Source organism: Scardinius erythrophthalmus (assembly GCF_964197995.2).
Source record: "Scardinius erythrophthalmus genome assembly, chromosome: 21".
In the NCBI taxonomy this organism is placed as follows: Eukaryota; Metazoa; Chordata; class Actinopteri; order Cypriniformes; family Leuciscidae; genus Scardinius; species Scardinius erythrophthalmus.
In genome coordinates, this window is record NC_138241.1 from 32,773,796 (window position 1) to 32,799,952 (window position 26,157).

General features: G+C 37.4%; 1 protein-coding gene across 2 annotated transcripts in view; it reads right to left on the reverse strand.

Moving 5' to 3' along the window:
* The window catches only part of runx3 (RUNX family transcription factor 3), a 56,688-nt gene extending 32,244 nt beyond the window's left edge, over positions 1–24,444 (reverse strand). Inside the window, exons 1-2 of one of the 2 annotated variants that reach the window (XM_081351959.1) lie at positions 24,318–24,444; positions 23,951–24,065 (exon numbers count right to left, since the gene is read on the reverse strand). In XM_081351959.1, the coding sequence (XP_081208085.1) occupies positions 23,951–24,008 (58 nt within the window). In that variant the 5' untranslated portion in view covers positions 24,009–24,065; positions 24,318–24,444. Of the gene's footprint in view, positions 1–23,950; positions 24,167–24,317 lie in introns of those variants that run through there. The other variant, XM_081351958.1, reaches the window with a different exon arrangement.
* Positions 24,445–26,157: the final 1,713 nt, after the last annotated feature.

The following is a 26,157-nucleotide window of genomic DNA, read 5'->3' on the forward strand; positions in this document are numbered from 1 at the left end:
AAAATATTCCAGTCACAGACTCAGAGAGCACCCACATGCCATCATTCTTTACAAGGGTACAATGGGGTTAAATACATCCAGGAGTAAAAGATCCTTTTGATTTTATTTTCTCCCCAAAACACTAAACAAGGTCCAAATCCGACACTGCTCTTTCCTAAGCCTGTTTGTCACTATGCATTGCACAAACATCCTGATTCGTGAAGTTACTGCATGTCATGTCGTAAGGTTTTCTTTTTTAAGAAAAGAAATTTCCCCTCCCTTTCAGACGTGCAAAAATGCAGACTATTATAAAATAAACTATTCATTTTTAAAAGTAAATGGTATGAAAGATTAAATGATCTGATGATTAAAGTAAAACCCCATATACTTGGATACTAATTCATATACTAATTGTTCTGCAAAAGGCACACACACACAAAAAAAAAAAAATCCACAGGATCGATACAGTATGCCTGAGCATCAACAAACTGCTTTCCATAGATTTATTGCAAAGGATGTGCAAATATGGCTCACACTGTCTGCTCCAATCATAGGACATTATTTTGTAATATACGCTTATACTAACACTGCAGCTCCAAGACATACACCCTATACTAAAAGAAAAACAATACTCGTATAAAATATTTGAGGGCCAAAAGTGGTTAAATAAACGGAATATTGTTTAACCATTGCTGATGTGATTATTTTGGAGTATTTACCTAAATATTATTCCAAAAATGACCATATCTATCAAATATACAGCCAAACCAGAGGCCTTCCGCTCCCTTCTTCCATCATCAAAACTTACATCGAAACAAATAATTGTGACACAAATTATGTTGCTCAATCAATATATATAAAGTATACTGTATATCAATGGTCATACACTCTGAGACCACAAAACAAAACACATTTTCCTTGGCTTTTCACCCCATTGAACCCTGTAACAAAGACGTTCACATGCCAAACTATTTACTCTTTATCCAATAGCTAGTCAAAAATAACTTCATATGTCTCAATGATGAAAGCATACACACACACACACACACACACACACACACACACACACACACACACACACACACACTCAAATGAACCCACTTAGATTTCTTGCAAAAGCAGCACGACAGTCTGAAGAATACTGAATCAGAAGAAACCACAGATATTTGCCCCAAATGCTCTGGTAAAACATTACTTTATTGGTCATCACCCCCCGAACACACACACACACACACACACACACACACACACACACACACACACACACACACACACACACACACACACACACACACACACACACACACACACACACAGGCCTCCATACCCGCAGATAAAAATCAAATCGGGGCATAAAATGCTGACATAAGTCTGTGGATTTGCTATCTTCCCCCCTCTGTGGGCGGCAGCACATTTCTGTACATTTACAAATTACAGAGGGAGCAAGTCTGGAAGCCGCAGAGAGCATTCCTTCCGTACAGTGTCTCCTTGTGTTTCAACTGTGGGTTTGTCTGCCTGAGAAAGCAGCACGGATGACCTGCAGTCAACTCTAAATCTCCCGTTTACATGCTTGAATTTCAGCCCCACCTCATATCAGGTGTCCCTATGACATCATCACAGTGTCCTATCTAGAGTGCAGTGCATCTTTGTGATGTCATCTCTTCATTTTCATTGCATGCATCTAATGCAGCGTAAATAAAATGTACATTCAAATGAGGAAAAAACATAAATGCACGCTCATATTAATAGGATATATAAACTCTCGGTGCTGTTGACTGTAACGAAGCTTAGTTTACCGTCTTTTGTCAAATACAGTGAAGCTTGTGGTGAATGATTCACTCTAAGCCATGATTTGTTTTATATTTTAAGTAAAGCATGTCAGATCAAAGCATATTTTGCTGATGGATGAATCTGAATTGTTGTTGCTCAGAAATATTACAGATGACAGCATTCAAAGCGTATATGGATCTTTTCAGCGAATGTAAAACAAACAATTATTTTGTATTTCTCTCCAGAAGCGCTCACTCCATCACAGAACACAGAATTAAAGCCATATTTCCTCTCAGAAACTGTCTAGGATGAAACAATTTTTAAAAAACTCCTTACTCGATGAAATATCTGATGGGTTCAGATGACTGTGTCTGTCTATGACACCAGCCTTCTCAGTGTCTCATTCATTATTATCTCTCATTCAATATTAATTTGTGCATTTTTTGCACTAGAAGTATCTATTTTACAAGAAATGTTTAAGAACTAAGAATGCTCAAGAGAACATATGTGACATCACACTGAAAATGCATAATGGACCGTGTCATCAAAACAGTCTGTTTTTCATGAAGCATGCAGGAAGTGTTTTACAAAGAGAGATCCGAGTTAATGTTTGCGGTAGAAAAGTACTAAGATTTATTACGCTGTTAGGAATATTGAGACTCCGCAGGAAGAACTGTCTGAGAAAAATGCCTCCCTTGAGAAATAAATCAAATGCTGTTTTATGGAATGTCATTTCCTCTTTCAGCTGGATTTGGACTAACTTCATGGTGGTATAGTCGCCCTCCTGGCCCCTAGAGGAGGCTACGGCCTGTGCATCAGCTGAAGCGAGGCTTCTGAAACATCATTGGCTGGAGACACAGGAAACATCAAAGTAAGTTCTGATTTGCAAACATCACACATGCCAGTGTATGCACGGTCTCCCTGGCTCTTTCTGCTTGTTTAAATGTGCATAACAAGTCCACATAAACATCAACATCAAGTCAGTTTTTGATTCATCAGGTTGAATCACTTATATTTGCTCATGATCTGTCAAGACACAAACACATGCAAGCCCATTTGCACTCACATGCCCACACATACACACACACATTCGTGAGATGACTGTCTCTCACTATGTGTTTGATGCTATGATACTGAATCTGTGATCTACAGTAATTACGTGTTTCAGAAAAGTGTTTGGCAGTTAAAATCTACAAAAGACAGAAAATTCTACAAGAAAACCCCAGCAAAAAGATTCTGCAGAAGTTCAGCACAGTGCTTTATCTCATTAAAAATGTGCAGAGGAAGTGTAAGGGTCTAAAAGGCACAGCAGGAAAATAATGCATTTAATTCTATGAGCCAGAGAAAGGGTGTACAATGTGCATATGAAACTAAATTATGCCTTTTTTTTTGGTGCAAATTATGGGTTATGGGTTAGAATCCTTTTAAAAATACCACACCAGTCTTAAGGTTCTAAACAGTCTTGATTCTACTGCATAAAACGACTTCAACACATTTCACTGAAGTAACGAACAGCGTGATTTTTCCCACCAAAATGTATCTCATTTAAAACAAGCCAAAAAGTCACTTTCTCAGACTCTTCAAGTCTGCTCCTTCAAAATGCTCTTTCATATGTGGTCAGACAATGTACAGCGTTTCATTAATCACACCGTTGACCAAGCACTTTTTGCTTCTGTGACTGTGGTTGACCCGTGGCATTCATTTATGAGTTCACAACACATGAGAATCACCATGACTCTGTCGTACGTTTATGATGTCATTCACACAGAGTCATCACCATTATCTCAAATACACAACCTTATGCGTGGGAATTTGTGTGTTGAGGGTTTCTTCAAAGACCACTTCTTATGGTTGATTCTAATGCCCATTTTGGGCTGTCCCAGACTAAAGAAGATCAATCATGGTGATTTCTGTGGTTGTGGCTCCTAAACGGTGGTACTTCGTCATACAGTGATGAAGGTTCAAAGACGGTTGTTGTCACAGTGATAATTATCTGTGATAATTTTCTGAAAGTGACAGAAATTTAGCAATGATCATCTCAGTGTGTTTGCTACTACGACCTACGTCTACTGACTACCAATAAAAATGCAACATGAAATGGCGTATTGACCAACGCAACATGGCGATAAAACTTAAAACTCCTACTTACCTCAAGCTTCATTTACAAGATTGGCATGCCAAATTGGCCTCTTTTCCCTAGCCATGATCACGTCCATAATCTCCTCTTTCGCTTCCACTTCTTTTTTTTTCAGCACGCATAATAACCACAATCGCCAAAGTGCGATTCATCTTGCTCTATTTGTTTAGATCACATGCTGATGACGTTTTAATCATCATAATCGAATACTAACTTGAGTCGTTGCCTATGAATCAATTGGTGTCATCATCGTACAGTCTACATACATGTTGTACCCACATTTTTTTTGATTGATCCATGTCGTACACTACAGTGTGATTTGCAATCATCTTAAAGGATTGCCGAAATCTGTAGCAGGCATTAAATAAGAAGCATTCCTTTTAATTTTCTTTGATGTAAGCCTTGAGTTATAAGGTATTAGGCACTATTACAAAGTTTTATATATTATAGGATGTATCCTTTAAAGGTTAAGTGTGTAATTTCCAAAATAACACAAAATAATGATGCACCAACTCTAGCTGGTCAGCAAATAGATGGTCTTGCTCCCAAACTCACATCACTGGCTCATTCAGTGTAGCTGGGTTTGGCTGGTTGTGATGCTTGAACACACTGAACAATGTTTTGAACAGTGCCTCAAGCTTTGCAAATGTCTATTTATAGTTTCTCCACATTAAGCATGGATAAAGAATAAAATATTTAAAAGATTACACACACCACCTTTAAAACTACCGTTTTCCCCCCTTAAAATCATCTTTGGGGACTAAAACAATTTCCTTAATTGAAAGATATCCCATTTCTATATAATACATCTTTATAATCTATCTATATAATAATTCATTTGGCATGCATTTCTATTATGCAGCTCTATTTTTACAGCAGAACCGCAGTAATCCACCACCACCGCTGGGAAATCTGACCCTCTAGGAAAACTTCAAAGCCCCCTGAGCCACTGCACTGAGATGTATTTTCAGACTTGATGGAACCATTTTGATGGAGTAAGTGAGAGATGAGTTTCACTGGGCACACGGTGGTCCCACCCTGACAACAGATGGATGTACGAGTGTCTTAATGAGGGAAAGAGAAAGAAAGAGATGGAGTGACCTTGCGGTGGGGCCTAAATTCACACTCCACCCCACTGGCTCCCAAAATAAGCCATGTCCCGCTTTCATAAATGCCCCTCGCCACAGCCGCCATAACTCAGGGCTTTCCCAAAACAAGAGCTCATGTGCCGGCAGCGTTAGGAAGTGTGTCTGCCTGCCAGCAACCGCTAGGGCCGTCCACCAGCGTCTGCTTACCACATTTTACCCAGAATACAATGCCCCTTTGTTTTTGCGTGCGGTGGGGCCTCTCTCAGCCGGAACACACAGACAGAGAGAGAGACAGAGAGAAGGGCGAAAAAGATAGATAGATAGATAGATAGGTAGATAGATAGATGGATAGATGGATAGATAGATGGATAGATAGATAGGTAGATAGATGGATCGATGGATAGATGGATAGATAGATGGATAGATGGATTGGCATATTGTTAATATGAAATGGGCAGTTCAAACCATGACAGGAAAACAAATGCTGAGCAAAAAAGAAAATTGAAAGCAAGATAAAGTTGTAGAAAAGAAAGAGGAGAAATGGTGTGAGATATGGGAGGCCTTTCATGTGGTTTCATGCGGAATGCTGTCGTTCATTTATGCCTGCAACAAAAGCCACATGTTTATCTTTTTTTTTTGTTCAGACGAAGCGCTCCATCTCGCAAACGTCTGAGAGGGAGGAGGTATGCTGTATATGAAAGGAATGATGGAATTTAAAAAGTAGGTCGACATAAAACAGGAATTCATCAAAACAGCACGCTTGTCAGAGCATGTGCACATGAACGCACGCTGTGAACACGCATTATTGTGTTGATGCAGATTTTCTGACTGCAACGCACAAGGTGCAGATGCACAACATAACACGTCAAGATCATAGGTTCGATTCACAGGGAATGAATTCAGTGCTAAAATGTAGACCTTCAAATGCAATGTAAGTCGCTTGGGAAAAAAGCATTTGCTAAGTGCATTAAAACGTAATCATTTTAATGATTTCCACATTTGTAATATGCTGCAAACTTTGAATGTCTCTCAATTTCAAATATGGCCTCAAACTAAATGTCTAACCTATTCTGCCTCTAAACAACTTTCCTTAATGACTGATGTCAACAAGCCCTCTTCTGGTGCATTTGTAAACTCAGTCACTGTGCTGGAAGGTGTTGTTCTGTCACTGTTAATTGAGCTTATCAATTTGAGAGCATGTAAAGTCTTTAACATTGAGTTTTAAAATGAGCTTGTTAACAGACTTGCTGCATGTTTAATCACTCATATTGGGCTTGCCAAGTTTGACTTCCTATCAGTGGCCGGTAAAAGTGTTTTCACACTGCTGAGCTAATATTCGCTTGCAAACATATTTTTCCTAAGAAGTAAATGTGAAAATAATGAAGTTTTAAAACATTACATGTGCTGATCTTCTGAAGTACCAACCCATAAATGATATAATAAATAAAAAATTACTTGCCAGCTGGCCTGTGACTTCATTAGGAAATTCAATATAATAAATTCAGTAAAGTACAAATTAAAGTAAGCGTATACTAAAGAAAACATCTGTTGTGAACTCTGTTGTTGAGACACATATGGAATATTCCATGCATTACGCCACCAAACAATATGAAAAAGAGCTGAATAACTACCATTAGGAAATAATTCACAAAAGTGTATTTATTTAATTAAATCATATTTATAATATAATTTTTATTATTATTATTAGTATATAATATATAATTACTTATAAAATAATAAATAATAATAACAATAAATATTTTATATTAAACTGTATTATATATTATATTACAAATTAATTTATAAAAACAAACGTATTTATCTTATAATATTTCTAATTTATATAGGCCTATATATTAGTTTTATAATATATATTCAAATTGAATTATTTAAAATTTTGCAATGTATATATATATATATATATATATATATATATATATATATATATATATATATTGAATATCTATTAAGAAACATTTCTTGCTGGTAAATTTTCAGTTGCTCAGTTCATGTGGAAAAAAGCAGTTAAAACCTGCATTAGGGAAACTGTTCCTGTAAACGTTGACTCTAAATTCACTTCCTACATTTGCACTTTCAAAGAGACGACAGATAAATGAAGCTTGGAATGTCCAACAGGAAGTGACAGTGTAAAAATTAGTCATGAATTTTTCTAGATGGAACGAAATCACAAAGTCATCACTGTGACATAAGGAGTCAGCAGCATGATGTCTGTCATCTGTCTGCAAGAATGAAAGAAAGTGTGAGAGATTTTGCAACTTCTGTGGGAATGCCGTGAGAGCGATTCAGACAGCCTGACCAAAGTCCAGACACGGAAGGGCAGATGAATGGGAAGAGAGAAAGCGTGCGTATGTGTGTGTGTGTGTGTGTGTCTGTGTGTGTGAGAGAGAGAGAGAGAAAGGGGAATCCCTGTCTGTTTGTCTGGGGCTTTTCCTCAAATAAGGAACTGCAGCAGCTCCATAAACACCCAAACACACTTGTTGTGTTACCTCAGGTCAAGCACGTGCGCAACTGAAGAATAAATTATGCCAGACATTAAATCTAAAGCTAGTTCACTCATGAATTAAAATCACTAACTCATCAGATGAATAAAAAGGCCACCTTCGCAAGTTCCCTATAGTTTGTGAACTGTTCAAAGATACTAGATTACTGTAGTTTAAGGGCTGCCCATCTAAAATGCACACTTCATAAAATTGGATGTTTGTGCTTTTGTCTATTTAGCTTGCGACTTCAAAGTCCAACATGAAATCAAAACAGAGGCTATATATTTCCACAATGTACATTACTGGTCTTATTATGGATGATTCATCCATGCATGTTATTGCAAATCAAAAAGATTGTAATTTATCTTTTTATACATGTAATAATTTGCTCCACCAATTTCAAACAATTTTCCTTTGCCGTTGATGTCACCAAGCCCCCTTAATTTTTAACCTCTTCCTTCAAACCACCTGCCATATAGAGACACTTTTTACAATCCAGTCAATAACTTAGATAAAATAAAGTCCCACCTAACAATTTTCTTGTTTGATATATACTTTCACTGTAAGATAAAGAGCAGCATTCTCCTTTTGTGATTAATGGAGGAAAAAATCTGACTATTCCTTCTTTTAAAAAAAGAAGACAGAAAAAAGAATCTTCTATATGGCATTCTAACTGGAATGAACCACAGATGGATTGAAATAATCATCTGAAATATTTATTCACTAAAAGAACTCTAAGCTGTATCCTTACACAAACATCAACCTGAAAATCTCCCATCATCCAACACAAGTCAATAAACCGCTTGTAAACAACTTCAGCTTTTTCTGGGAAGGGCGCCTTGGATTTAGCAAGCAAAAAAAACAAAAAAAGGAACAGAGAGAATCAAGAACTCATAACCTCAGGGCGACCATCATCTTATATCCTATCATTATCCTCATATTTTCAACGCCATAATTAACTTGTTTTATTGCACTCTGGCAAATAAGGGAGAGAGGAAGGGAGACGTTTTGAAGACGATTAAGGATTTTTGTCTGTGTGTGAGAGTTCTCATGGTAGAAGAGTCTCCGTCGCGTATCAGTCTTGCACGCTTTCAGACGGATAATTGAGACAATGATGACGCATCGGTCTGAGGTTTTAACGACAAATAAAACGATTGTGCGCAGATTCTCCAGGGCACATTTTTAACGAGGCAATTCAATCATTGCGAATTCTAATTTTCCATGTATTCCATTTTATCCTTGACCAAACTTAAGTTTCTTAAGAGTATGGCATGCTGGGAGATTTAAATTGTAAACATTATATTATATTTCAAAAAGTTATTTACTGTTTTATATCATATTAACCTATAATTAGTGAAAGTAGACATGACTGAATTGCTTTTAGGAAGCTTTGCAATTTTCTAACAGTGAATCTCTGAGGGTTAAAGTCCTAATGTGGAAATGTTCAAGTTACGCTGTGAAAACACAGTGTGAACCGGAGCTAAAAATGCGGCACTAATGTTCTTAGTGGTTTTGCATCTTGGTGGGGCCGTAGCAATAACAGTTATAGGGTGTGTTTGGGAGGTTCTGTGTGTGTTTGCTTGAAATGGCGAATGTTTCTTAGTTTCTCTACACTTTCAATCAGGTGTTGTTGGGTGAGGTCTGAAAGTGATACTAATGGAAAACAAGCTTATCAGCATTTCAGAGCAGGTGTCGAGCTGTGTGGTGAAAATACATGATTAGTTTACAAAACGAAAAAACAACAGCAAGATCTAGGACTGACAGTAAGTTACATATTCAACTAGAACAAGTTCAGAATGACATTTTAATGACACCGGAAAAGCTGAAGACACACAAAGTCAGACTGACCAGCTTTTCCTTGGTCCGTCTGATAAAATCCATGTGGTCTGTGGCTCTGCACAACTTAGCTTCATATTTCATTTTGCTTGTTCTTATTACAGTCAAAATTACTATAATAGTCCAATCTGTAAACACATTAAAGCAGGACTTTATTGATATTCCTCAAATATTCTTGTTCTAAACCTCTAACTCTAAATAATAAACCTCTACAGTTCATTCAGACTCAATTTTGCAGTTGTATTTGTGCTATTCTGAAAGTCTTTCAATCGGTCTTCTTTCTTACATCTTGAATTTCGATATTGTTAAAGGTCCCGTTCTTCGTGATCCCATGTTTCAAACTTTAGTTAGTGTGTAATGTTGTTGTTAGAGTATAAATAATATCTGTAAAATTATAAAGCTCAAAGTTCACTGCCAAGCGAGATATTTTATTTAACAGAAGTCGCCTACAGTGAACTAGTGGTTTGGACTACATCCCTCTACTTCCTTCTTTAATGACGTCACTAGAACAGTTTTTTGACTAACCTCCGCCCACAGGAATACACAAAAAAAGGGGGCGTGGTCTTGTTGCGCTCCCACGGAGAAGAGGAAGAGTTGCGTTTGTAGAGTGTGTTTGTCGCCATGTCGTCGAGACGCTGTTATTTTCATCCCGGAGTCCAATCACCTTTGTTTGGCCTTCCCAGGGACGCTGTACTTAGAGATCAATGGTTACAATTTATGCACATGCATCTCCACGTTATGGTAAGAGGCGTGACCTTTCCGGGCAACGTGCACTAAGCTGCTGTCGAATCACAACACAGGAACCGCTGGCACAATCAGAACTCTTTACGTATTTCTGAAGGAGGGACTTCATAGAACAAGGAAGTCATCAGCCCGTTCTTAGGACAGTGAAAACAGCAGTATACAGATAAGTAAATTGTGTGAAAAATACTATTTTTTTACACGCGAAACATGAACACATGTTATATTGCACACTGTAAACACAATCAAAGCTTCAAAAACACACAAAAAAACGGGACCTTTAAAGGAACACGCTGACTTTTTGGAACTTTAGCTTATTCACTGTATCCCCCAGAGTTAAATAAGTCCATACATACCCTTTTCATCTCTGTGCTTGCCGTAACTCTGTCTGACGCACCCACCGCTAGCCTAGCTTAGCACAAAGACTGGAGGTAAATGGCTCCAGCTAGCATACTGATCCCAATAAGTGACAAAATAACGGAAACATTATCCTATTTACATGTTGTGATTTGTATAGTCACAGCGTATTATATTCGGCACGCACGGAGATGAAAAGGGTATGTATGGACTTATCTCACTCTGGGGGATATGATGAATAAGCTAAAGTCCCAAAAAGTCGGCGAGTTCCTTTAAGTCTTTCTTGTATATACTGTATTTAAAACCAAAATGTGGCATGTGCCACTGGTGGCACCAAAATAAATGGCAAAGAAATGATAATTTAAAATTATAAATAACATTTAATTTACATAAAATTTACATTAAACAACTATCCTGAACACTTATCCTGTCTTATATTAAACATATAATCTTCTCCACTTTATTGGATACCAGTCAAAACATTGGACACCCTTTTCTGAATTTATGTTTTTCATGATTTTAAAAACATTTTGATCTAAAGGCTTACATGCCTAAAATGTGATTGGTAAAGAAATCTAAATGTATTTTCTACTTATGAATTTCTTTGCAACCCCAATATATATTATATATTTTTAATGGATGAATAGTCATTGGACCGAATAGTGAAGAAAAAGCAGCCAACAAGCGCCTGGCTGCAATTCCTTCAATAGCATTTAAAAATATTCCTATAGGATGTACCTCTTGAAGTTGTTTGAGAGAACATCTAGAGAAAGCAAAGAAGAAGCTCAAATACACAAGTTTTTATTTCTGTCATGTTTTGATCCATTCCCAAACTTACGTTTATGTCATAGTTTACATGCCTTTACTTTTATTCTAAAATGTGAAAAATAATCATAATAAAGAATGAGGTCTGTCCAAACGTTTGCCTGGAAGTGTAGATGCTTCATTACGTTTTATGGAGATAAAAAAGGCGGTAAATTGCTGATGTTCTCACTGAAAGTAGGGTGTAAACCTTTCGGTTCCTGTCACTCCAAAATGTTGTCACTTTAAAACTTAACATAAACATCAGCATTCAACTGTATGTCACACCACTGCCAAACAAGATCACTCCCAACACAGACCTTATCACTGTATATTTTTACATGTAGATCTGCTAGAGGCTGATTTCTCATGCTGATGGTTAACTGCCATCCTTGCACGTCAAATGCTATCTATACTACATATTCAAGTGCACGTCATATACATACTGCTCAAAAGTTTGGGGTCAGTAGATTTGTTTTAAAGAAATAAATACTTTTATTCGGCAAGGACATATAAAAGTGACAGTAAAGATATGTATAATGTTACAAATGATTTATATTTCAAATAAATGCTGTTCTTTTGAACTTTATTTTCATTCTTTTTCACAAAAATATGAACTGTTTTCAACATTGACAATAATAAGAAATGCTTCTTGATCAGCAAATCAGCATATCAGAATGATTTCTGAAGGACACACTTAAGACCGGAGTAATGATGCTGAAAATTCAAGGGCATTTCACAGTATAACTGTATTTATGATCAAATAAATAAGCACAAAAGACTTCTTTCAAAAAACATTTAAAAAATCATAAGACTTTTAAGCGGAAATACGTGCATTTCTGCAAGTAAAATTTAGAGTTATCTGTGCATACATTCTCTTATCGGTCTTGCATACATTTCTCATATACAATCAATCATAAGGAGCAACAACGAGCAATACTGCAATAAGAATATTACTAGTGTTGGAGAGAAAAGTTTCACAAACTGTTCTGTGGGACTGCAGTCTGCCTAATGGTCCATTACTCACTGGAACATGTGAGCTATAAAGATGTTAGATGCATTTATTTTAACATGCTCAGAGAATCAAACAGAAACTATTTTATGAGCATTTCCACTGAGCTTTCCAGTGCTGTGGATATTCTGGAAGTGTACATCCTTACTTCATGACGTTTGTTCCACTGCAGTGAGGGTCTCTCAAAAATAGCTCGTCTAGACATTATAAATGACATTGACATCCCTCTACCTTCTCATATCATGACAGATCGTTATGCAAGGACCACCGAACACCTTGTTCCTCAAACTCACTGTGTGTTGTGGTAATGTGTTTAGCATACACCCAGGATTCGGCTTCACTCGCTGCTGTCACACACAATCACACACCCAAGCGCTGAAAACACAGACTAACTCTGGGTGAACCCAGTACACTGCTGCCACTGAATAGAGCACACATACATGAAAAACACTTTTGATCCACACTCAATGGCCTTTTCAAGGTCTACTACTCTGGTTTACAAAAGAAACACACTGGCTTGGTTCCAAAACATAGCATTTTAAGCCTGAAACATGCTATTACGTGAATGCAAAATCTTAAACCTTCTAACTAACACATTGCAATGGATCAGATGTGATTTTGTAGATTTTTTTATTTTGTTTAATCATTGCATTTCAGTGTAATTTATAAATCAAGTTAAGAATGCAATCACAATGTTGCTGCAATGGCACTATAGTGAATTATCTACTACAGTCATGGCAGAAGAATAGTTGAACAGAGATAGTTCCCCGCCGTAATAACTCCGCCTCGTTCACATCCCAAACTTTATTCTTTTCATTTTATGGACACAATTTTTTCTTTCTTTCTTCAAATGATCTCCTTTTATGTTCCTCAGAAGAAAGATAGTCATACAGGTTTAATATGACATGAGGGTGAGTAAATGATGGCAATTAAAATTTTTGGGTGAACTATCACTTTAAGCATGTTGAAGTATGCATAGACACACTATAAAGCTGAAAGGCTTTCAAAAGGCAGTTATGCTGCTTTGTGAGATATTTTCTTTTGTACTACACTGAATGCATTCTTAGTGGAGGAGACAATCCAATAATGCACTGCCACATGCTCAGTGAAAAACATTCCAACAAACTGTGAGATGATATTAAATATTTTTCATTCATTCAATTATAACTCTTCAATTTTATACAAAAAGTTGGCCTATATTTGTGTCTATTTACAATGTTTTTGCAACTTGCTCACACCAAGTCAAGTCTCTCCTATACTTTGCATGAGTAGCACCATTTATGATGTACGGATAGGATGCTGTCTTCACTCTTAAAAAATTAGGGTTTCAAAAAGAACCTACCAGTAAACAGCTTTTAATTAAAAGAACCATTTTTTCTTAGTGTGAAGAACATTTCAATAATCTGAAAAACCTTTTTCCACCATAAAGAACCTTTACTGCAATGCAAATGTTCCATGGATGTTAAAAGTTCCATAGATGCCAATAAAGAACCTTTATTTTTAAGAGTGTAAATGGACATTAATGTAGAATTCAGAAACCCTTGTTATTAGCGATGGTGAGCGTTAAGTAAACTGCAGCCAGCAACTTGCTCGTGCACACGTAACGTACAAGAGACTGAACATCATTCAAGGTCCTCACAGCAAAGTTCTTTTTGTTCTTCACTTTAAAGTTAAAAGAAGTTGGAAATACGTTTGCAGTGATAGGCTATACTGTTAACGAACATTCTGAACATTGTATAAGCATTCATTTCACTGAATGGAAGTGAGGCCTTCGGGAGCGTGTGTAAATGTCATATCTTTTTGATTTTCCCTAGTCTTGAACATAAAAATCAGTCTACAGGCTTTCATAGACAACCTAGGAAGTCAGGAAGGTCTTGTTTTTTAAGTTTCGTTACAAGCTGTTCACACATCTGCAATTAAAAATCGATTAATACATGAAAATTCTTACATATAGCCCCTTTAAGCAGCTGAGCACTGTGTTTTAGAACTTTATCCTTTATTTGCATTTTTAAAAAGCATAAATGTAACTTTAAATTTTCAAATTTAATATCTTCTGCTGTTGATATAACTGTTCATACAGCAAAGAAACAATTTGAGGTCTGAACTGAAATGTGTTAAGAAACGGCGAAGCAAACAACTCAAGACATCCTCAAACATGTTCCCGCATATTTAAAGTCACTTTGGACAAAAACGTCTGCAAAAATAATAAATGCAAATATACATAAAAGTTAGAATAACAGCCCCCTAAATACCCTCTCAGAAAATAGAATTGTAAAAACTGTAAAAACTCTAGATGCAAACTAAATAATGATCCCTCAGAAAATATAGAGGGACTACAGGAGAAAATTTCTCCTTCATCACGGCCATCAGACACAAGCTCTGAACACTAGCTTCAAGACCAGTGAATAGAAATCTCTGCAAAACACTCCCCGTTACTCGGGACATTTCCCTAATCAACTCCAGTCCCACAACAGAGCCAAGTGCTTTATAAATAGGAATTGTTCTGAGCTAAATTAGACACAGAAGCCAGACCCTCCGCTGAGACCCTCATGCAGTTTTCATTACGCTCTTCCCTGTCCAATATCCAGACCCTCAATATCTGGTTACAGAATTCAGTTCTTGCCGTGGATGCTGATATTTTCAGGGGCCGAGAGGGTAATGGGTAAGAGTTGAAAGCCTTTGAATGTGCTCCAGCGCAGTGAAGTATCAATTTATAGGAGCACGAACCATGTGTTTATGAAATTAATAAACTCTGTGCAGTCATCTGAAGTTTTGCATGTCCTACATGCTGCATTGGTAAATCTAAGTACTCAGTGTCCTTAAGGTCTGCCACGAACACTTCAGAGCATAATGTGATAAATGTTTTCTGTAGCTCCAACTGATGGAGTTTTACTTTGCTTTGGAGTTCTGCTAGTGTTATGTAAGGTCATGTCGAATTCAACCCCGAAAACTGTGGCAGGATTCAAATGTTGACTCCACTGTGTGCACCTCTGGATGTGCATGCATGCAGATGTGCTTGTGTACACATGCTTGCACACTTGGGCTGGGTATTGACACAATATTCACGATTCGATTCGATTCACAAGCTTGCGATCCGATTTGATTTCGATTCATTCGATTATTTTGGATATATGTCAGACACAGTACATTTTCTCAAGGAAAAATCTATCCGGATTAATGTAGATGGAGCCTGATTTAGCGATTACATTAAACATGATAAGAATTTCAGTAAGTTGTTCTGTATCTTTTAACATACCTTCAGATGCTCATTCATGTTTATTTGTTGCTGTAACTGGTACTAAAGCGGAGGAGATGATCCGCTTCTCTTGAACTGAGGCGCTACTGCGATGACTTTGAAATCTGAGACTTTAGCCGCGTTTCCACTGAAATTACCCAGAACAATTTGTCCCAGGAACTTTTTTACCAGGAACTTTTTTTCCCCCAGACCTGTTGCTAGCCACGTTTCCACCACAGTCTAAAGTAACTTGAAGATTAGGCAAATGGTCGGGTGGCGTAGGACTGCGCGCGACTTTACAGTTCCCACTGGATTTCATCCTCTGAATTTAAGCTTAATAAAGTCTGAACCTCGTCGTCGGTCCATCGGTCATATTTGCATGTTCAGTGCCACCCCTGAAGTCCCACCCCTGAAAGTTCCTGAACTTTGAAAAAGTACTACCTCTCGAGCAGGGACTTTCGGAGGGGGAAATATTTACCTGGAACTTCTTTTAGACCCTGGTTCCTGCAGTGTAAACACACCGAGTACCACCCCAAAGTTCCTAGTTCCTGGGGAAAGTTCCTGCGGTGGAAACACGGCTTTTGTTTCATATCAAAAGTAAAAAAGCACAAAGCTCATTGCGATTTATTGGATGGGAGGTGAGCTACAATGTCCCGCTCATTCATCAACCTAAAACAGGATACTAATAGATTCTTGGGATTTAAAAAATGATAACTGGTTCATAAAAATGAGAATCAATTAAAATCGAGAAATCGTTATTTTTTTTACCCAGCCCTATTGCACACTGTACAAAACGAGGTGTTCGTGGAAACCTGAAGGTAACAGTTTGCATGGCTTTTGAGTTGAATTCAATCATCAAAACGATAGTTAACCCACCCAAAAATGGAAATTCTGTCAATATTTACTCACCCTCATGTTGTGCATTCAAACCTGAAAGCATTTCTGTACTGTACAGAACTTTGGGCTCCAATGCTGTTTGACTCTCTAACATTATTTTGGACAAAATTAATTGTTATGTTCCACAGTAGAAAGTTATGCAGGTTTGGGACAACATGAGGGTAAATAAATGATGACAGAATTTTTATTTTTGGGTGAATTAGAAGTAAATGACTGAATTCTAAATGTTAAATTGCCATGACATCAATAAATCAATTAACTGTTCATATTAAAGCTACGTTTACACGTGGCCGGTTATTTTCATTTCACCCTCTCGGTTTTCAGAAAAGTGTTCGTGTACACAAACCCGTGTATATGCCGTCAAGAACATGCCAAACCTGTAGGTGGCAGTGTAACGAGAAGCTCAAGCCCATGTTAGCCAATCAGAATCCCGAAAATACAGGTCGCACCTTTGACGCAGTGCAAGTTCTGTCGCATACTGTGACGTGGACTGCCTAAAACTCAGTTTTTCTCAGTTTACATGCAAACGTGCAAACAGAGATTTCCAAAATCTCCACTCTGGCCGGAGTTTTTAGAAAGAATCGGTTTCAGAGGCGAATTCTCCGTTTGCGTGTAAACGAGGGGCACAACCGAAGGGAAATGTGTCCGTTTTTCAAAATAACCATGTACTTGTAAATGGGGCCTGAGTAACTCCAAAAAGATTGAAGTTATATCAGTGGGATCTATGCTAATTGTTTCATTTATTAACATCATTTTTGACACTTAATATTGTTTAATAATATATCCATCTCATGTTTTCAATGAGAAATGTGCATGTTGTGCAGAGCAACAATATTGTAAACTTCTGAACACTAATCATATGAACAATCATGAGACAAAAAACAACAACTACACACCAGACCTCAAACATTTGGTATATGAAACTCAACAAGGGTAAAAATCAACTGACCAAAATAAAAAAAAATAAAAAATAAAAAATTTTTACACAGAGGAACAAGCTTATCTTGGCCACACAAGACAACAAATTACTAAATGTGACAACAAAATCAACAACAGTTACTGTGCAAACAGTCAAACTTATGCAACCTTCTTAATAGTTCATAGCCCAGAGCATGCTGTTAAGAAAGTAAATGGAACTGAACCTTAAAATTATTTTCAGGAAAGGCTGAAGAGTCCAGTGCAGATACTGTATGCGAGTCCAGCTCACCTGCTGTGCTTCTTGATTTGAACAATAGGAAAAATCTTTATAAGGGTATATATAAAAATGCATTGAGATGCATTAGTGGTGTTCCGAGAACTACGTAAATGATCACGTAAATGAATAATTTTTACATTGCAAGTTTAAGATTGTGCATTGCATTATTTTTGTGAGCAGACCCGTACTTTAGTGAATGTGGTTGTTTGTGTATGCGTCTATAAATGCAAGTATGCAGAATTGTATAGATACGTTTATATATATTTATATATTTAGTGTGTGTGTGTGTGTGTGTGTGTGTTTTAGACTGCTGTTTCAGTGCAACAGGTGTGACCTCATTGTGGTTGCTGGTGAGCAGCAGAAGCAAACAGAGTCTGCATCAGATTAACACGCAACATACACACACACAAACCCTCTCGACTTGTTCCTTCAATTTTCTTTCTCACACTCACTCTTGTGAGTCACTCGTGTGAACCGTTTTACAAGACTCTTTCTGTATCGTACATCAACGCACATTTGCAGTATTTTTGTCTTGTGTTTTCCAATGAAATATCTAAGTTTCATTAAAACAAGAAAATTTGACTTAAAAACAGAATGTATTTAAATTAAGTTTATATATTTTTTTTCTATAGGCAAATGTTCTTGTTTTATTCCTAAACCTCAGCAAAATTTGTTATATTTACGCATAAATTAAGATCAAACTCTTTATTATCTGAATAATTGTCTTAATATGCAATTTTGCTTCTCAAGTTCTAAGCATGGTTAAATATTTGTACTGGATAACAAGACAAAAATACTAAATATTAAAATTAATATTATATATATATATATATATATATTTTTTTTTTTTTTTTTTTTTTTTTTTTTTTCTGTGTGTGGCATAGGCCTACGTCTCATGTCTGTATTTTTCCAATGAAGTTGAGCTTCAGTTTGGAATTGAAAAAAAATCTGAATTTAATGAAATACTGTAAATGTTGGAAAAACATTGCAGTTGATTTAGTATATATAAATTCTGTATATGTATATATATATATATATATATATATATATATATATATATATATATATATATATATATATATATTCATGGTAAACATTCTGCATAAATGTACGTACCACACATAGTTTTCATTTATTCTTATCACCTTATCGTTATATTTATTAGACTATTTATTAATGTAAACCCTTATAAAAACATATGGTACATAGCAAATGCTCTAAAATAAAGTATGATTTCATATACATAATGTGAATGGCTCCAAAAGCATTCCAGCTTGTGATTTTGTTTATGTACATGTACACAATCTGTTGGATATCTGAAAAACTTAGATAACTTGGATAACATAGGCCTGGTTTCACAGACAGGGCTTCAATTAAGACAGGATTATGCCTTAGCTTTTGTAAACGTGCCTTCGAAAAAAAACATTACTGATGTGCATCTTGAGACAAAACAATGGCACTGACATATTTTAAGATATGTCATTTTTAAGTTGCTTTCAGTTAAAAAAGCTCAAACATGCATTTTAGTCTGGGAATAGGCTTAAGCCTTGTCTATGAAACCGGGGGTTAATGGTTTAGGCTCTTTAACTGATTCACTTTGGTTTCCTTTTTTTATGGTCGAACAAACTAAAAAATGGATATTGCATATTCACAAATGAATTCCAATAGTAAATACAGCCGTGTTTTGATATCTGAGCAATTCTGACTCTAAAAACAGAAAAAGCAGAATTCAGAACAGAAAGGAAAAAAGATCTATAACCGTTGAAAGTCTACGTCAAAACTGAGCCTATTCACTTTCTCAATAACCATTATTACACTTAATTGTTATCAACTCATCAATGCACATTATTGCTAGTAAAAAAATTTGTGTACCAAATGACAAACTATACACTATGCACTCAACTGTGTAGTGTATAAGGTTATTTTGTCATTCAACATCGGAATCTGATAGCTCCTCCCCCTCTGCTAATTAAAGCTGCAACAGTTTGAGTGCATGAAGTGTCCAACATTCTTTTTGGAATTTTCAGTGTGAACACACTCCTCGCATAGTTTTTAGTAGGTATAAGAACTTTTTTTAAGGCCAAAAAAACGAAAACTAAATTTTAAGGCCAGACAAGTAGTGTGTTGAGGGTTGGTTTGTAGGGAAGGACTACACGCCTGCGCACACACATATTCAAACGCGCATACCTATAGACTGAACTCGTAAAACGCATGTGCACGTCATCAGCGTTCTCACAGGTTCGCGTTTTTAAAGTTTGCGCAGAAAGAACTTAACAACTTTTCTGTTAAAACGGTGTTGTGTTAGCAGCCCCTAAGTTAATAGCTAATGATCGTTGTGACGGAAGTGAATCAATCAAAACTAACTTTAGCTGGACAATAACTTTATTCTAGAGCTGATGCAAAGCCAAAACAATCTATGTTACTTTAATTTCCTATTATCACTGTAAAGCTGCTTTGGAACAATCTACATTGTTAAAAGCGCTATATAAATGAAAATGACTTGACTTGACTTGACTACAAAACAACATAGAAAAGTGCACAAGTACGTGAATTGGGACACTCTACATCCGTCATTAAAAACTCTCCTGTTCAATCACCTGACTCCATTCTGTTATGCAACGCTCATTTTGGATCAATTCTGGAAATACACTCAAGCCCCACCCTACATTTTTTCATTGAAAATAAATGAATTACAGAAATAAATTTGGGTTGCAAATTATATTATATTGGTTCAGAAAACAACGGGTTAAAAAATATCCTGCAAACAGTTTGGAGCTGGTACCTCTCTCATCCCAGACTCTTATTTTGGCAACTGTTACTAAAGCAAACACACTTTTTAACACTTCTGTTTTCCGTCTCTTTTTCTTTCTTATTTTTGGCTGTGCGCACTTATTTAAGACAAACTAAAACTCTCTGCTCATCCTGCAGGGACGCAACCACCACAGCCACTGGGATACATCTTCCCCAAATGTTCTGATAAGAGATCAATCAAGATAGTTCAATGACTTAAGGTACTGAACAGGTAGAATGTGAGTGAACACTACAATGAGATTGGAACAGCATGCTGGGAGTTTATGGGAACATAGCAAACAAAACCCCCCTGCTAGCGTTTAGCTACTGTTTACTTCATAGAGTGGATGACATCAGTGTTCACTCTGTCCAATTCTGAGCTGCTTTATTTAACACACACAGATCCATCCCAGACTCTACAGTAATGTTAACCAGCTCAGAGCTCTGCTGATGCATGTAAACACAGACTCAACCATACATGTGAGGATCAATTACTTAACCATCTACGCTTTCATGTGAGCAGATGAGTGGGATATTGGTGGATCTTTGTCATCTATGTGAAACGGACTGCAAAGAAGAAAAACAACACAGGCAGGCGGTATATATTTTGTCTCTGCAGGCCTGGGTGTCGTCACTTAACCAGACTAAAAGCATCACTTGTAATTTTGGCGAGGGGTGATTTGCTCTTTGATCTTAAAGTTACACAACTTGTTTTCTAAAACAGTTATTTATATAGCATTAATGCGCAACACACATTGCTTGGCAACAGTAAACAGCCTACTCTAATGAATATTACTTGCTAGAATAATTATTATGACTAATATAAAGCATTCCCCGGGAATGCATGAACTAATGCATACCTTGAATGCAATGTAAGTCACTTATAAAAGCTATAAAAGCGTCTGCCACATTAAAAAATTTACATTTTATTAAACTGCACGTTTTATTAAACATTGGCATCTTATTTCAGGCAATTACACACATTTTATAAAGCAATAGGCCTAAAGGTCCTTTCACACTGGACGCGATTTTGATGCACGAATAATTCGCTCGATGGTTTTATTTTTTGATCAGCTGTTTTGTATAATGAGCGCTTCCATACCGAACGTGAATGTGCTGCGCCGAAAAAACGACTTTTATTTTTTTCGCTTCGATGTCGATTTTTTTTTTTACTTTTGCGGCGACAGAAAAGGCTTCAGCCAATCGCATACTACAAGGACAATGATTGTGTGGCGTAGCATTGCCAACCATCTCAGTTATCACGACTGTGAGTATATTGTGTGATAGTTTTCGTCGTTGTATAGTCCTGTGCTGTGTTGGCTAGAAGGCTAAACTACATTTGGGATAGAAAGCTAATCGTCAAAGATAGAAATAGAGACCGTGTTTACGCAGCTCATGTGATGGGTTTTGACGCGAACTATTCGCACACGAACTATTCGCTTTTTTGTTACGCATCCGGGTGTGAAAGGGCCTTAAGCCACCCAAAACAGTGGGGAAAAAAGAAATAGGCAAAACATAGCGAGGAGTGGATTATGGCTCTATGTTTTGTATATAAAATTATATATATGTATTATACTGTATATATGAAATTTGTGTAATCAGACAAAATGATTAACAAATTACTCAACATGAAATGCAGTTTCACTTCCTTAATATTACATATTTCTAAGTAAAACTTCGAAAAATGTAGGAGGGGACTTGAATTTATCCGTTGGGAACTGACTGGATTGTGAAAACTGGGCATTACAAATAATGGGAGAATGACAGGTGGTTGGAGGGATTTGTGATGTCAGCTGACTAAGAAAATCATTATGAAGAAGAGATTTTTAATTTGGAGTAATGTGCAGTGATGCACCATGCACAATTAGACCAGGTACATCACATGTTGTGTTCGGGTTTTATTCGGTTTTAAGCATTATTTGTGGGTAATTTTGACAACATTAAATACATTTTTAAAATGTTCTGTACAATTTATCACACTAGTGTGCTTTAATGTTCATCCAGGAGGCTTGTTTGCTTTTATCTTGTACACAATGGCACAAAGTCACACTTGTGGTATTCCCAGTCAAAAATGACCGGCCCACAAAAAAAAAAAAAAAAAATAGCTTCAATAGCAGTCACCTTGTTTTATGTCAATTAGGACAGGATTTGTATTTATTTTTGAAACTGACTGATTGTAGAAAAAGATTGTAAAAAATGACAATCCATTGAAAATGAATGGGGAAGATCAAAAATAAGAGAAACACTTAGAGTTCAGGAGCATGTTCATCATGTTCATGTTCACATATTTACATGTGTGCTTGCAAAGATAAAGGCCTTGGACCTGTGCATGTGTGGATACACACACATACACACACACACACACACACACACACACACACACACACACACACACACAAACACACATTTATGTACACAGACAAACTATTTTGAGTATTACAGGCTTTTCTTGTCAGAGATTAACTTTATCCTCAGATCAATGAGGCCTATGATCAATAAGTTTCAGAAATAAATACAAAACATGTCCTAATTGAAAGAAAACAAGTTGACAAAAAGATTGAATCCAATATTTGGTGATAATATAGCATTATAAGCGATTTACAAGCAATTTTTAAAAGGCCGGTTATTTTTGACCGGGAACACAAAAGGTGTTACAGGGTTTTCAACACAGCACAAGGATCAGCTGTGGCTTCACGTAAACTTTAAACTTCACCATCCCACCCTAAATGAGTATTGCATGAGGATAATGATTCGCCATTGTTTTTAAAACAAAACCTCAATCCTAGGACAGGAAGCACCTCATCACATGTTGACGTTACCATAGTGACAAATGGCCTCTTCTGAGGTGCTCAGGAGATGCAGATGCCAGTAAATCACTAATGTTGACTTGGGCCCGTACCCACACATATACACAGCGACCACAGAAAGGCCGAGAGTGCCCTGGCTCCAGAAGTTGACTGGTTTGTGAGTTCCAGTAAAGGTTGGTCTAGCTGGTTCCTCCCTTGCGCCCTGCGCTGAGAGTGCGTTTATAGTGCTAATGCTTGCGGTGAGCAGGCCATTATGATCCAAACCCATCAGAACTGCTCCAAACAGACTGCGGCATTATAAAACAAACATCTTAAGAAGGATAAATGTGCAGGTAACTTGCGCTCCAAGTTTGTTGATGCAGTTTACATCTGAAGACAGATTTGTGCATTGAATACCCTGATCTAGGTTTCATATGTACCTTAACACGGTATCTCAGAAGGCCTTACAGGCTCAACACACAACATCTATATGATACTTTATTACATCAACAGAGACATTTAAATCAGTCAGTTTGTTACAAAACAAAACAAGCATAAACTGCCCTTTTCAGGAAACTGTCAGGTTGCACTTTAAAAAGTGTTATTATAGGAAGTTTGTAGTCCATATACAACACGTCAAACCCACATGCATGCAAGCATGTACTGTCAAACGTTCATAACTGCTAAACTGCCACAGACACACATGCAAGCTACAGCAGACACACCAGACAGATCTCGTATGAATGTTACAACTACCAAAACTAGATTTCTGGACACCACACTGGCGGAGAAGGAGGGAGGGGAATGCTACGACGGGTGACTTACCACGCAGTAAACTGGGCGAGTAGCTGGAGAATGTGTCGAAGATGCTGTTTGAAGCCATGTGTCCCGCTCAGGAGGGAAAAGAACTGGCCTCTCCGCCGCCTTACCGACTTTCAGCCTGAGAGAATGACAGTCGGAGAAAAAGAAATAGAGAAACTACATAGACTGCCTGCAACCAAGAATTTGGGGTTTGAGAGTGCCACAGGAATCTTTCGCCACAAGCCGACTAACAGAACAGCATATGTGCCGTGTGGTGAGAGCGAGCGATGGAGTGGAGAGAGAGAGAGAGAGAGAGAGAAAGAGAGAGAGAGAGAGAGAGAGAGAGAGAGAGAGACTAAGTGAGGATAGCAACTCTGAGAGATGGACTCACCTTTGACAATGAACACTTTTGTATGTCTGTCTCTCTCTAGAAGTGGTAGTGTCTACGTGGTTCTAGTCAGGTAGTTGAAAGTTCAGGTGTCTGACGCTCTTGCAATGGTGATCTCCGTGGTAACGGCCTGTCAGTCGCATGTCTGAGGTATCCGAGGTCACGGCTCCTGCGGTAATGCTGCTGCACGGCAATCCCATGATCTGATTGGTGGAACTCAGGTCACATGACTCCCTCTCTCTCACTTGCATGCAGTGAAGTTCTCTTTTCCTTCCAATGTGCATTTCTCAGCTATGATTGGCTGATAGTTGTTTTTTGAATGGTTTCTCAGAGGATGATGTGGCCTTCTATAAGAGGGACCACAAAAATACACAGCTCATACCCAACACAAACTCTCCAGTGAAAGAAATTGCAGAAAACGCGGGACAGAAGAGAATTATTTGGGGAAAGAGAGTGTTGAAGTGTGTTTTGGTGGTTTGGGGGCCTGTTAAACCACCCTTCCACCCTCATTCACCACTTGATAGTTTATCAATGTTAGCCTCATTAAAAACAGCCATGCCAGTCATTTCATTCGTCCTCCCGCTCTCTTTTTACCCTCATTTGTACTCAGTACTCTGCTTTCACAGTTTAATATGGCTGTGGGCGGCCTACTTTTTATTTCCGAAATATTTGCGGTGTTTAACACACCTTTCATGTATGGCCTGATTTCAGTGGCCCTGTTAAAAGCAAGCATGTGTATCTGTTTATCTACACCATCCAACTGTGCATGGAGGTATGCATATGTGTGCGTGTGAAATTCGTCCCTAGAACGAACCTCACGTGCAACGATAGACAGACAGACAGACAGACAGACAGACAGACAGACAGACAGACAGACAGACAGACAGACAGACAGACAGACAGACAGATAGATAGATAGATAGATAGATAGATAGATAGATAGATAGATAGATAGATAGATAGATAGATAGATAGATAGATAGATAGATAGATAGATAGATAGATAGATAGATAGATAGATAGATAGATAGATAAGGTTGTGTGTGTGTGATTGAGGCGATGTTGTAACCACAGTGCCATGAAAATGAGCACTTGTGTGCTGGTCAGCCGGCAACACAGGGAAAATGACACAGTGGAAGTGTGTGTGTGTGTGTGTGTGTGTGTGTGTGTGTGTGTGTGTGTGTGTGTGTGTGTGTGTGTGTGTGTGTGTGTGTGTGTGTGTGTGTGTCAGGCAAATAACACACTTCCAGGGAGTGTGGCCTAGGGTGAAGCCACAGAATGACTTCAGGGCTTTTTATCAACCTTATCCCAACTTCACACATATACACATGCAAATCAATCTCAAAGTTTCCCCTATGAGAACGACCCAGCCCTGTCAGTGTGTGTTTGTGTGTGCACCTGTGTGGGATCTGCTGGTTAAACGTCATTTTCACAGGAGTGAAACAGAATATAGGAAGAACTCTGTAGCGGGACTTTATATTAGTCATTAGGAATTGATAGGATTCAATGATGGGCATTCAGGACCAGAATGGAAGTAGGTCAAATTTACCCTCAAGAGCATCTTGATGCATACAATATATCGTTATTTGCTACTGTTGCTGTAATGTTAAACTAACTAGTAAGTTAGCAATTTTAATTACTTACTAGTGGGAAAATTAGAAAGACTTCATTATGGTTGCCTAAAATGACTAAATAACTTTTCAAAAAAAAATTATTTTAAATTTGGAATAATGTGCACAGATGAAACATATTAAGACATTAAATGGAGTCAATTTGGATGTCAAGTTCAACATACGTATTCTAATTTTTATGCACATTATAACTGTGTATAAATTTAGGAAGT